General features: G+C 46.4%; 1 protein-coding gene across 2 annotated transcripts; it reads left to right on the forward strand.

The window, feature by feature from the left end:
* Positions 1-705: 705 nt before the first annotated feature.
* TAGAP (T cell activation RhoGTPase activating protein) lies at positions 706-7887 on the forward strand. Of its 2 annotated transcripts, XM_086461159.1 has the most exons (9): positions 706-767; positions 877-930; positions 1495-1561; positions 3041-3207; positions 4000-4161; positions 4639-4748; positions 5456-5651; positions 6173-6290; positions 6492-7887. In XM_086461159.1, the coding sequence occupies exons 1-9, from the start codon at positions 741-743 to the stop codon at positions 7643-7645; spliced, it is 2055 nt and encodes a 684-aa protein (XP_086317285.1). In that variant the 5' UTR covers positions 706-740; the 3' UTR covers positions 7646-7887. The 2 variants fall into 2 exon arrangements, with proteins under 2 accessions (XP_086317285.1, XP_086317286.1); XM_086461160.1 differs by lacking the exons at positions 706-767; positions 877-930 and having other exon boundaries at positions 1502-1561; positions 3044-3207.
* The last annotated feature ends 4093 nt before the right edge of the window (positions 7888-11980 follow it).

An 11980-nucleotide genomic window follows, 5' to 3' on the forward strand; every position in this document is an offset into this window, starting at 1 on the left:
AGCTCCTCTAAAAGGAAAGAGGAAGCCAGAAATTTCATAGCATCTCAGTCCTGCCCCATGATGCTTCTTCCTGTCTGTGAATTTCCACCTGCCCCTTCTGCGTATATAAGGCAGCACACGTGGGGTAGAACTGTTTAGTCGACTGCCTCCATTCAAAGGACTGGTAGCAGTGGGGAGTGATGCTGTTTCTCCTTTCCTCTGCAGTTCACGGGAGGTGAAGGAGCTCTGGCTGGACTCACTCCTTGGGTAAGTACTGCCCGGGATCAAATCTGTGGTATCGCGGTTGAAGTCAGTGGAGCGCTCCCGATGCAGCTGTACAGAGATGTACAAAAATACAGACGGGGGAGAGATGTGCCTGCTGCTAAGTGTAGTTCGTGGGCAGAGCTGACTGACTCGCTTAGCCTTGTGTTTGCAGACTAACAACCATACGTAGCTGTCACCACTTGCTCCTTTTTTTTGCATGGATTGAAAATGGAAAGCTGCTTTTTTTTTCTGTTTTAATCAAGAGGCAGATAGGGCAGCAGGGTTGACTGCCTTCAAGAGAAAGGCTTTATGATGGACTTGTGTGGGATATCTTGCTGGTTCAGGATCATACTTAAGTGCTAGACTGGCTTGCAGGGGAGATAGACAAGAAAGGTGCAGTTTTACAAAGATCTTTGTCCATTCCCTGTTCAATAAACAGGCAAAAAAAAGGATCGAAGGAAACCAGAGTGTCCAGAGCTCCCCCGATCAAGCTCCTAATGAAAGTGTTAAGCAGCTGTAATACTGTAAGTGTCTTTATTGTTTCAGCTCTGTCAACAGAGTGATTTTGAAAAGCTCTGATTTCTAAACCATAGCATTCGATTACTCACATAGTGTCTTTGTGTTCTTGCCTAGTCAAAGACACTAAATGCTGGGAACATGGAGAGTCTGATTGAGTGCCAGTCAGAGGTAAGCAGCGGCTACATTTCCCCTGATCCTTCTTGGGTACTGATGTGAGATATCTTAGCAAAGTGTGGGTGGCCCTTGTAGGAGCTGCTGGCTGCCTACCGTTACTCATGAGCGGGCAGAGCCCTTCGAAGGCAACTCCATGCAGCACCGTGCAGAAGGAGATGAGCGTTGCTGTAAGCAGCCAGCTCCTTCCCTGGGCTCCCGGGGAGTTTTGCTCAGGAATCTGGCAGGCGCCAAAGCCATCAAAGCTCCCTGGAGGAGTTTGGGAGGAAACCTCTAGTGCCAGGGGAGGACACAGAAGAGCAGGCTGTGTCTGGCTGTGGCTTCCCTGCATCAAAAAGGCCCCCTGAAAGAGCATGGGGTTGCGACCTGCCAGGCAGGTCTGGGGTGGCTGGCTGCAGGGTTTACCCCAAACCCCGCTATTGGGCAGTGAGGCAGTGTCACTCAGGTGTTGGGCTTACTCTGGTTATTCCCCAGAGCCTCCTGCAGATTTCTGACGAGCTGCAGCAACTCCCTGGTGGTGCTGCTAGTGGCAGCTCTGTAACCCTAACACGCTTCTTGCAGGCTGATGCCAAAAAATGCCCCCCGCTGGTCCCAGCAGGCACTGAAGTCGGACTTTGCCACTCAAATGGTGAGTTTTAAAAACAAACTGAGGAACTGCCTTCTTATATAATGTTTGCAAGCTGGCACTTCTGCAAAACCACCCAAAACTGCTTGCTTCACCTCCCTGAGAGCAAGCCACAGCCCTCAGCCCCATCCAGGAGACAGCTTAAGTGCTGGAGTGCCACTCACTTGCAAATGACTTTTTTCCCTTACGCTCAATGGCAGATGTGACAGTGCTGAGTGCCAGAGGTCTTGTATCCCTGTTCCCTGGTCCTCAGAGCCACATTTCATTGTCTTCCCTGGCAGCAATGGGAAGTAAATGTGCTCTCTTCTCACTCAAGCATCACCACTGAGGTGTGGCACTGCAAGCGAGTACTGAGTACCGCTACCCGCAGTTGCACCACAGAGCAAATAAACTCTCTTGGCAGCAGCAACAGCACTTGTTTTCTCTCACCATGCAAAACCTTGGCACCTGTAAACAACCTGGAGGAGATCATTAGCAGGGCAGGGTCAGATTTGGAGCAGGCCATTATATCAGACTATTTTTCAGGAGTATCAGAAGCAACCATTTTATATGATACTATAATGTTATGTGACTTTCTCATAGCTTTTAACCCCTCCCTACCAAGGACTTGTGCTAAGCCACAAATACAGGTCCTGAGAACTTCTCATCTGCATAAGACAACTTCGTTTTGGAGTAGAACGCAAGTCCTTCACAGGAAATTTGTAGAAGGCCACTCCTTTAGAAAGCTTCCTAGCAAAAGGATCCTTCTCTCACTGGTTCTGAAAGGGAAAAAAAGCTAGACCTCATCCCAATACAACCATCATCTCCAAATTCCTAGCATGCCCTTCTCTTTAAGATGCAGAAGCAAACCCCCGTGCTATGAGATTTATGACCCTGAAGCCAATGAGGCCCTACTGTGATGCTCTCATCCTCTGGAGCAAGTATCACCTTCCACTGGCTGGCTGGCATGGGGCAAGCACTAGCTCTAGCAGGACCACTATCATTAAAGCTGGCTCTGAAGCTGGCAGAGCTGGAGCCTTGTGTTTTCATTCCAGCCTATGAAAGAGGCTGAAAAGCAGGAGCCCCTAGTTCTGCTCTTGCCCGAAGGCTGGGGCTCAGTCAGACTGCGTAGTGAAAATTGTTGTCATTGCCAGCTGCCCAAGTGACTTATCTGCCTTAGATAGTGATCACAGAAACCACTGCAATATCAAAAATCTTTATAAATGCTGTTATATCTGTGCTTTGTATGTTCCCACTCTCTAAGACGAAACAGTGACTAGAATGTAAAAGAAAACAAACCCCAAAACAGGAAAGGTGGTGTCCTTAGAGGGATGGTCACAGTTTTACAGTTTAGGCGTTTGTTTCCTTAGTAACCGCTTAGTTGTCTTTCTGTTTAGTTTGAGTTGTTTCAACATACATCTCTGCATTGCACAAAGATGAAAGGCTTCATAGCACACTCTGAGAGGTTTTTTAATTGATTTTTTGCTTTCCTTTTGCTTGCAGCAGATGGAACAAAGAAAAGAAAGAAGGTGATATCCCAGTCATTTACTCTGAGACGAAGCTCTACCAATGGGAATTCCCCAGGACAGTTAGATGCCAAAATCACTCTGTTTGGCCAGCCTCTGGCAATTATCTGTGGGGAAGATGACACACTGCCCCAACCGGTCCAGGTAGGCAAGCCTGGTGATACAGTTATCATACCTCTGGCTCCCAGTGTGAGGCAGGATCCCCGGTATTTGTGCTGCAGCACCCAGGAGATGAATGATTTTGGTATTTCTCTTCGACACACAGTCCTGATAAGCTCAGGGCCCATCCCAGAATTAGAAAGAGTCAGGTCTGTGTGTTGTGTCCAGCCCACACAACTTTCACTGGAAGTAACTTTGAGTGGAGACAACCCAGGATCAGGAATAGGAGAGGAAGATCTGCTCCTTAGTATAAACATCCGTGATTCTACAGAAGTCATTTAAATTTATCTTTCAGAAGCATAAAATTCCAAGGATTTCTGTATTTCCCTGCAAAAAGTGTTCAGCTATGGAGTGCCACTGACAAATACCCAAACGCTGTCTTCTGGATAAAAATGGTCTTGTGACAGATCTCCCACTGAGTTGTCTTTTCCAATAGATTTGGTTTTGTCTCTTCTAAGTAGTATTTGCCTGGCTTGGGAGGGAAGGGATTTGAATTAAGACTTAAGTCTTCCCTTTTTTCCTTCTGGAAGGAAGCAGGAATGACTTCACTGAAGTTAGTGGAATTCACCAGTCCAAAAAAGAGGGTGGTTGGGGGAAACTCAGGCTGTTGCCCATGTAATCTACCTGGAGCAAGCACTAGATACTGACCTAATTAGAGCACAGTGTACCTCCAGACAATTTTTCTTCTGTTTCTAAAGAAATGTCCACCTACTAAAGGACCTTCCTTCACCCAAGTACATGTTCTCCCATTCCTGTCTGTTTTTTTTTTCCCTGCAGGATATCCTAGCTATATTGTATATGAGAGGACCTTCCACTGAAGGGATATTCAGAAAAGCTGCCAATGAGAAAGCACGAAAGGAGTTGAAGGAGGACCTAAACAAAGGCGGGAATGTTGATTTGAAAAGCAAATCTGTGCACCTGCTAGCAGTGGTTTTGAAGGTGAGCTCCTCCGACCTGCGGAGGTGGGAGGACATTGCTAATCTGCACGGGACCACTTCAGTGCCCAGAGCTGACCTAGGTGGGACTCCAAGCTGAGGCCACAGCAAAGCCAGGCTAAATGTTTCAGGCTTAGGAAAGTTTGGCATTTTCCTTTTCCACCTGATTTTCAGCCCCACTTGTTGTGCTGCCTTTTTCCTGCGTGCCCACAGGAAACTCACTTTGTCCTCCTCCTCAGCACCCTCCCCAGGGAGGAACGCTGAGATTTATGGGTGAACAAAAAGCAGCTGAGAGCTGGGTCCTGTTGTTACCCCAGTGCAAATGTACTCGGTATGTACTGGTGCATTGCACTGCTCTGCTAGTGCTGTCGGTCAGGTAGCTCAAGCCAACCTGCCCCCTAGCGAGCCCATATCACTGTGATGCTCCCTCTGTGCTCAGGGCTGGTGTCCAAAGCCTCATCTAATTCTCTTGGCCTTGCAGGACTTCCTCCGAAATATTCCCTCCAAGCTCCTGTCGGCAGACCTCTACGAGAAGTGGATGCAAGCTCTGGAGAAGCCAAGCAAGCATGAAAAAATTGAAGAATTGAAAGAGTAAGTTTTGCAACCAGGAAGTTTTGCAACCAGTCCCAATGTGGTGGAGTGGCTGGCAGACGCCAGTGATGCCTCCCGAAATTGAGAGTCTCATTTAAAAGCCTGTCATTTATATCAGCTTGCTATTGCTCCATGGGATTTGGTTTAGAGGGCTCTAGCAGCAGCACTTCCTGAAGCTATTTGAGATTGCTCTATGAAACAACTGGGGCAGAAAGAGGAAAGAGGCTGCAGTGTCTCAGCTAACATAGTCATGGTGCTGTGGCACAGGCACTGACAGGGAGCCTTCACATCTGCTGGCGGTGAAGGTGGGCATGTGGAGACCACTGCCTCTTTCTGCTTTTTAGAAGGAGCAGACGTGGAGGCTGACTGCGAGTGCTTTGAAAGCTGCACAGCACAACCGCAGGCTTTCACATGCCTTTGGGAATCCTCCAGTGACATCTCCTGATGTCATCCCATCTACTCAAGGACATGGACTGCTGTAATGCTTCCTTTCAGTCAAGAGCTCATCATTCATGATCTTATAATTAACCATGTGTTCAGCTGCTGTTGGGGATTTCTGAATGATACTTCTGCTAAAGCAGTGAAAAAAGCACACGCATGCCTCTTTCTGGAGGAAGTGTCATCTGGCTGAGTTTAACTGAGACTTGCTCAAATAAAGAAGTAGCTGCACCGCCAATTAACATCACATTTTGTTTGTGTTCATGCAGGGTGGCTGACAAACTGCCTAGACCAAACCTCGCCTTGCTCAAGCACTTGCTCTCTCTGCTCCACCACATCAGCCAAAACGCTGAGACCAACAGGATGGACTCCAGCAACCTGGCCATCTGCGTTGGCCCAAACATGCTGAGCCCAGAGACGGACAACACGCTCCCGCTGGAAGTGCAGAAGGAGATGAATGACAAGGTGTGCTGACCTCACCAAGCAGCCACCCCCTTTGGGGCAGCTCAGAGCCATCCATAGGGATCCCAGTGCCACTGCAAAAGCTGAACAAAACAGCACCCCTGCATCTCGGGGGTGCCCCTCAGCTCAGATGCCTGCAATGTGATGGGCAAGGCTGTCCCTCATCTCTCCTCGTCTGAGCAAAAGTAGCAGTTGCCCTGCAGCCCCTATGTTGTAGCACAGCTCCTGAACACTTTGCATGTGGAGGAGAAGGGGCACGTGGTGGGCATTGCCACCCAGAGGCCCTCTGGACAGTGAATCCAAAGCTGTGGCTGATGGTGTTTTATCTGTATCAGGGTAGATCAATTTGTTTGCAGCATCAGGCCTCATGCTCCAGAGTGGACTCACCCTCTGACCTGGAGCTAGGATTTTGGCAGAAGCTGCTCTATGCTGCCCTTCATACAAAGACAGCAGGCAGGGGCAGGAAAGGCTGTTTAATAAGTTTTCAGCCCTTTTGACTGAAATAAACTGTTTTCTGTGTGCAGGTGACAGTGTTGGTGGAGTTCCTCATAAACAATTGCTCAGAAATATTTGGGGAGGACATTGCCTTCCCTGCCTGTGCCTTGGCTGAGGAGTCACCAGAGCACACAGACAGCTCCACAGGTATGAGAACAGACCGGGGATGTCACAGACTGCAGCTGCTGGGCTAGGTTCTTTGATATGGGAACACGTCTGTGGAAACACAGAGTCCTAAAGGGCTCAAGACACTGTTGCAGTGCTCTTCTACAGGAACTTCTCTTTCCATATAGTTCACTTTTATCCTCAGATGGTCAGTGAAAACTAACAGGTGGTTTCTCCCCACAGAACACCTATGTGCTGCTCATCAGAATGACTCTGCCTATGACAGCCCAGATCCTGAAGCTGAAGTCAGCCTCCGTACCTCTCCGATGGTGCAGCCCAAAGGGAGGAGCACTAGTGTGAGCACAAGATATCCAACACACATCTCTACCCCTTCACTGACTAATTTCAGGAATGACATCAGCACAATGGACAGGAGGTACTCAGAGCCAGACCTGTCCTTCCAGAACTGCCTTGAAGGCAGGATAAGGAAACAGAAGCTAAACAGAAGTGAGGACAATTTTCCGGTTCAGCAGAAACAGCTAGGGTTGGAGGCACTGGAGAAACGGCTTGCAATCTTGCCTTCACAATTATCAACTGACTCTCTACCCAAAACATCCTCCAGTTGCTCCCTGGAGAGCTCTGACAGCTCGGTCTTCACCAGCTCCCCAGTAGTTTCGCCCTCTAGTCCCAAAAAAACCTTTTTAAATAGGCCCCAGTCCTTTTCGACCAAGGCCACTGAAGACTGCAGTATGCCTAGCAGAGAGATCAAAAAGCATTCCATGTCGTTCTCTTTTGCAAACCGCAGGAAAACACTAATAAAAACCCAGAGTTGGGGACCTGGAAAATACACGGGTTTTCAGAAAGACTGTTTCACAAAGAAAGAAGATCAGTTCTCCTGCAGAGTTGTCCAAGAGAACAGCCCTGATGATGACAAACCATTGCCTGTGGCCTATCGGCAAAGGCCCCGTTTCAGGTCAGCTGATGAAGTGTTCAGAGAGGTAGACCAGAGGCATCCTGGAAGACCACCCTCTTACGAAGAGGCTACTAAAAACTGCCTAGCCACAGTTCAAACTATGAGATTAAAGATGTCAAACCAGGATGCTTTGCTGCCTCATCCATGCAGCAGCTGTGCACAGGACACAGCATATATGGCTCTAAGGGATCTACCGAGTGGCAGAGTTTCTGCAGCAAAGGATTCTGACGTGGAAACTGAAACCCTCAGTGTCACTGTGGGAATAAACTCCCGTGTGAGTTTACCTGTGACCCCAGGAGTCTACCGATTGAGAGCCATGTCTGAATCTTGTCAAAAGAACAAACTTGAGTGTGTGGCTCGGAGGTGCAGCCAGCCAGTTTTTGAGATAGACCAGATCCAGTATGCTAAGGAATCCTATGTTTAAAAAGCCTATCCCTCCTCTTCACACTGTACAAAGTAAATATTGTAAAAATAGATATCTTGCTCATCCTTTTTAAGATTTTACTTTCAAGAGATCAAGAATAAGCTAGCTCTGCATGAATGAGATGGTGGTGGGGAAGACCTGTGCATTATTATGTAAAAATGTAAGTGAATATGCTGTACATAACATGCTGTGTGGGAAAACTAGTTAGTAGTTGATGAACAGTGTTGTATTTGTATCCCTGAAAGGACAATTAAAAGGTTGGCAGGTCCAAAACCTGTCCCACCTTCCTTTAGTTTTCTGTATGGTCACAGACTCCATGCCATTCATTGTGTGTGTGCCAGGCTGATACAATGCTTTGCTGATTTTCTGCATTAGGAAGTGGGCTGGCAGTTACCCTAACTGGGGAAGAGCTGCTCTGTCATCAAGGCCACATCAGCACTCTTCCATAAACTCCCTGTACCTGCTGCCATTCCCTCTTCCTGCTTGCTGGTGATGAGAATGATCTGACCACTAACCGGCATTAGTGTTGCACACTAAGCCTGGGTTTAGAGCCACTGAAGACCTACAAGGTCGTTATGGGAATGTATCAAGTAAACCTCATGTGGATTGAGGGGCTTTAATCTAAATAAACTGGACAGGCTAAGCAGAAAGAGAGAATATCTTCAGGTTTGCCTTTATGAGGGTAAAAAAACCTAAACCCCAAAACCTCCAGTAAGCAAACATTCTGGATTCCAGCTTTAAATAGTTAAAGCAGCAGTTCATTTAAAAAAAAAAAAAAAAAAAAAGGAAAAGGAAAAAAGACAAAAAAGAAAATACCAGGCGGTATCCTTATAACCTTGTAAAAATGACTGGAAGTGCAATGTGTTTTTACATGTAGGAACTTGTTTTGGTTAGCACTTACCTCCCCTTTTATGGCTCAGCATAGCCTTGAACCAGGAGCAGGGAGACTTTTGGTTTTCTCCTATGTAACTTCACTACAATAAAACATTTTTCTGCATGAATGCTAAACTGTCTATTGTCTGTCTTTAAAGCATCCAGGCCCTACATGTACCTACTTTTATAATACTCTACAGATACTGCAGGTCTGCTTGAATGACATGGCGTATCTAAGTAGCAGGAAAGCAAGTGACTGACCAGCAGTATCAATCACTACTATTGTTGTAAGAGGCTGCAGACTAGATTTTGGGGAATAAATTCCTCTCTGTCAGGAAAACAAGTTACACTGCCATGTAACAGCAGTTATCAGTGAGACGGAGAGGGAGCTGCAAAGAGATGCTACCGCTCCAAAAGTGGAGCAGATTAGAAAATACCATACCAGCATCTCAGGTAAGATGTTTTCCAGATGTAGGTGTTCACAGGACACAGAGAAAGGGGAAGGAGAGTATCTGGCCTGACAGGAGAAGTGATGTGAGAAGGACCATACTGGTAGATCTAGAGAAAATACCACCTCACTCAGCTCCCTAAGCAGTGGCACTCTGTTTCCAAGCAAGTTGAACGAGAATACTCTGCTGCAAGCTGCAAAGGACATTTGCCATTTTCTGGAATCTGCAGCTCCTGAGTCACAGAATCACAGAACAGGTGAGACTTGAGATCCTCCTGTCCAACCTCCCTGTTCAAGCAGGGTCAGCTAAAGCATGTTGCCCAGGACTATGTCCAGACAGCTTTTGAATGTTTTCCCAGATGGAGATTCTGCAACATCTCTGGGCAACCTGTTCCTGTGTTTGACCACCCTCAAGTGAAAAAGTGTCTCCTTGCATTCAGGTGGAATTCCATGTGTTTTAATTTGTGCCTGTTACCTCTTGTTCTGTGTCGAGAGGGAATGACAGCTTTATTTTGTAAAAAAACACAAGCATCTTGCCCTCATGGCAGAATGAGTTTGAAGAGAGAATCCGCGTGCAGTGGAAAGGCTCAGAAGTCATAGGACTTAAAACACAAACTTGAAAATGTACTCAAACAACAACACGGCTACTTTTTTGGCAAGTGACTTATTCTTTTTGACTGTGACAAGACTAAGGATCCCAAGAAGAGGAACTGCTCGTTTCCTGTCCTGTAACCACACCAGAAAACCCAGGGAGAATAAAGCACAGACACTTCAGCAGAGATGAGGAAAGTCAGTCTTTAGGTCCAAGTTGTCCTAAGGCTGACATGGCAATCAAACTCAGAAAGCTTACCTGGGTTCTAAATATTCAATATAGATGATCCTAAATCTTCCAGCTCCTGGTTAAGAAAGTCCATTTGTAACTTCTTGTAAGGCATTTCAATAGACAGAAAGAAAGGAAGAGAGAGGAAATCTACGCATTGTTAACAAACAAGGGGTAAGGTGAAGGACTTGTATAAAAGAGTGGCCCAGTCCCCCTCACCTTCCTCTTGCATTTCTTCAAGTCCAGAAAACACCATGATTAAACAAAAACTGAATGTAAACAGACCCCAAAAGAGATTTACTCCCTCATTGACAGATAACATTGGTCTTCCTCCATCTCTTAAGATATGCCTGTTTAGTCAGCATTATTTTCATGTCATGTTCCTCCACAGATGTGATTTCTCTTCTATATAAGCACTTAGGACACCTCAAAAGACTAGAATGACGCAGAAAGCAGACAGCTTTGTTTTAGCACTTACTCCTCTGCTTTCAGCTCAGAAAACAGTTTTATCATGCTACCAGCCCACACTATGACATTCAAAGATCCAGCCCAACTACCCTGGCCTCTAAGACTAAGGCCCTTTAACTGCTATATCCAACAAGTCAATTATCTGAGAGCCTTTGTCAAAGCTGCCTTTGACTCCTTAGCCAGAAGGATCAAATACTCATTTACAGCTGGTTCAGCTAGAGATACATTTTGGCACAAGAGTTGAATGATGACAGTAGGCCTCCCCATACTGATGAGGTTACTCCATCATCAGTATTGCATCACTTGCTTCACACATTCAATTTTCTAACTAAATTTCATGAAGACACTCTAAATACACAAGGCACGTGGGACCGGAAGAGGGAAAAAAGCAACACTAAAGCAGAAAATCCAAGCCATTGCTTAGTAAGGCAATACTGGAATTAAGGCTGTTGGTGCAGTCTGAATTCAGTTCCTTGTGTTTGCATCTGCTATTGTTTTCAATCACATGATGACTCTGTTCTTCCCCACAGGATGCACCTGCTCTGGGGAGGAACCAAGGTTGTGCAGCAAAGGAGAAAATTTTAATTCTGGCATTCCCTGGAACGGCTTGTCTAGCAGGGCAGCGGGCTTTGGACATATGTCTATGTCTGATTTTCTAGGATGCGAAAGAGCCAACAGAAGAACAAAGGAGTTCCTCATGGAGCAACATGCTCCTCTCCTTCCTTCCCCATGTTGTGTGCCAGGGAGTTGCAAACTCTTGTTCTCTGCACTTGAATTAGGACAGAAACTTACAGCAAAAGCACATTGTCATCAACTCTATGGCCAAACATTAGTGAAGGCTGAGAGAAACACCATGCCTGCAAGTTTCACAAACAATCAGACTGGCATTCAGGTGCAGACTGCAGACATAGACACTTACATTTAGTTGTTTGTATGCAAGCATTTATGTGAGTTTGTGTCTCATCTTCTACAGTCTGCATCAGAGTAGCTCTCTAAACTCCTGGGAGAGAGATAAGCACAGGTGGAATACAGTTGCCTGAAAGTAGGTGTCTACAGTCATTTGGGTATCTTAGGGCGCCTTGAGGAATTTTCTAAGGCACCAAAAGTGGATGCAGTCTAGGTATTTAGGCAGTTGAATCCTTCCCTAAATTCTTAGACTCCCACCTCACACGTAGATGTGACCTTTAGATACCTTGAATGTAGGTGTCTATGATCTAGGCCTGATACTTACTTTTACTGACAGCAGAGAAACAGCAAAGCCTGGGATCTTGGGCTCCACCTAAGCCTTTACAGGAAATGTTCTTGAGCATGTACAGGCCCTCCTGCTTGCCCCCCTCCAGAGCTTGGGGCCTTCTGCTCCATTCCACCACAAACAACCCTGACTTAGACCTTTCCTTTTCTCCACTCATGACGCCTCATCTCTGCCTCATTTTCATTGCCTCCCCATTCCTAGCCTGCATTCCTCACCTCATCCAGTTATCCATCATTTGATTGAACAAAACTCAATCTGTCCCTGTGGACTTGATGTCACAGTCCCAATTTCCTTTCTGTCCTCTCCATCCCTAGACCCACTTCTCTCAGTCACACAGTTTGTTTTCCTCTTACAATTCTTCCATCTTCCCCCCATATCTGCACTGGTGGTTATTGCAATAAGCCCCACCAACACTCGTCTAGTCTCAGTCCCATGTGTACACCTCCCCCTTGTTTTAGTCTCTGCATATGCAGA

This window comes from Leptosomus discolor, chromosome 2, assembly GCF_034619465.1.
Source record: "Leptosomus discolor isolate bLepDis1 chromosome 2, bLepDis1.hap2, whole genome shotgun sequence".
Lineage (NCBI taxonomy): Eukaryota > Metazoa > Chordata > Aves > Leptosomiformes > Leptosomidae > Leptosomus > Leptosomus discolor.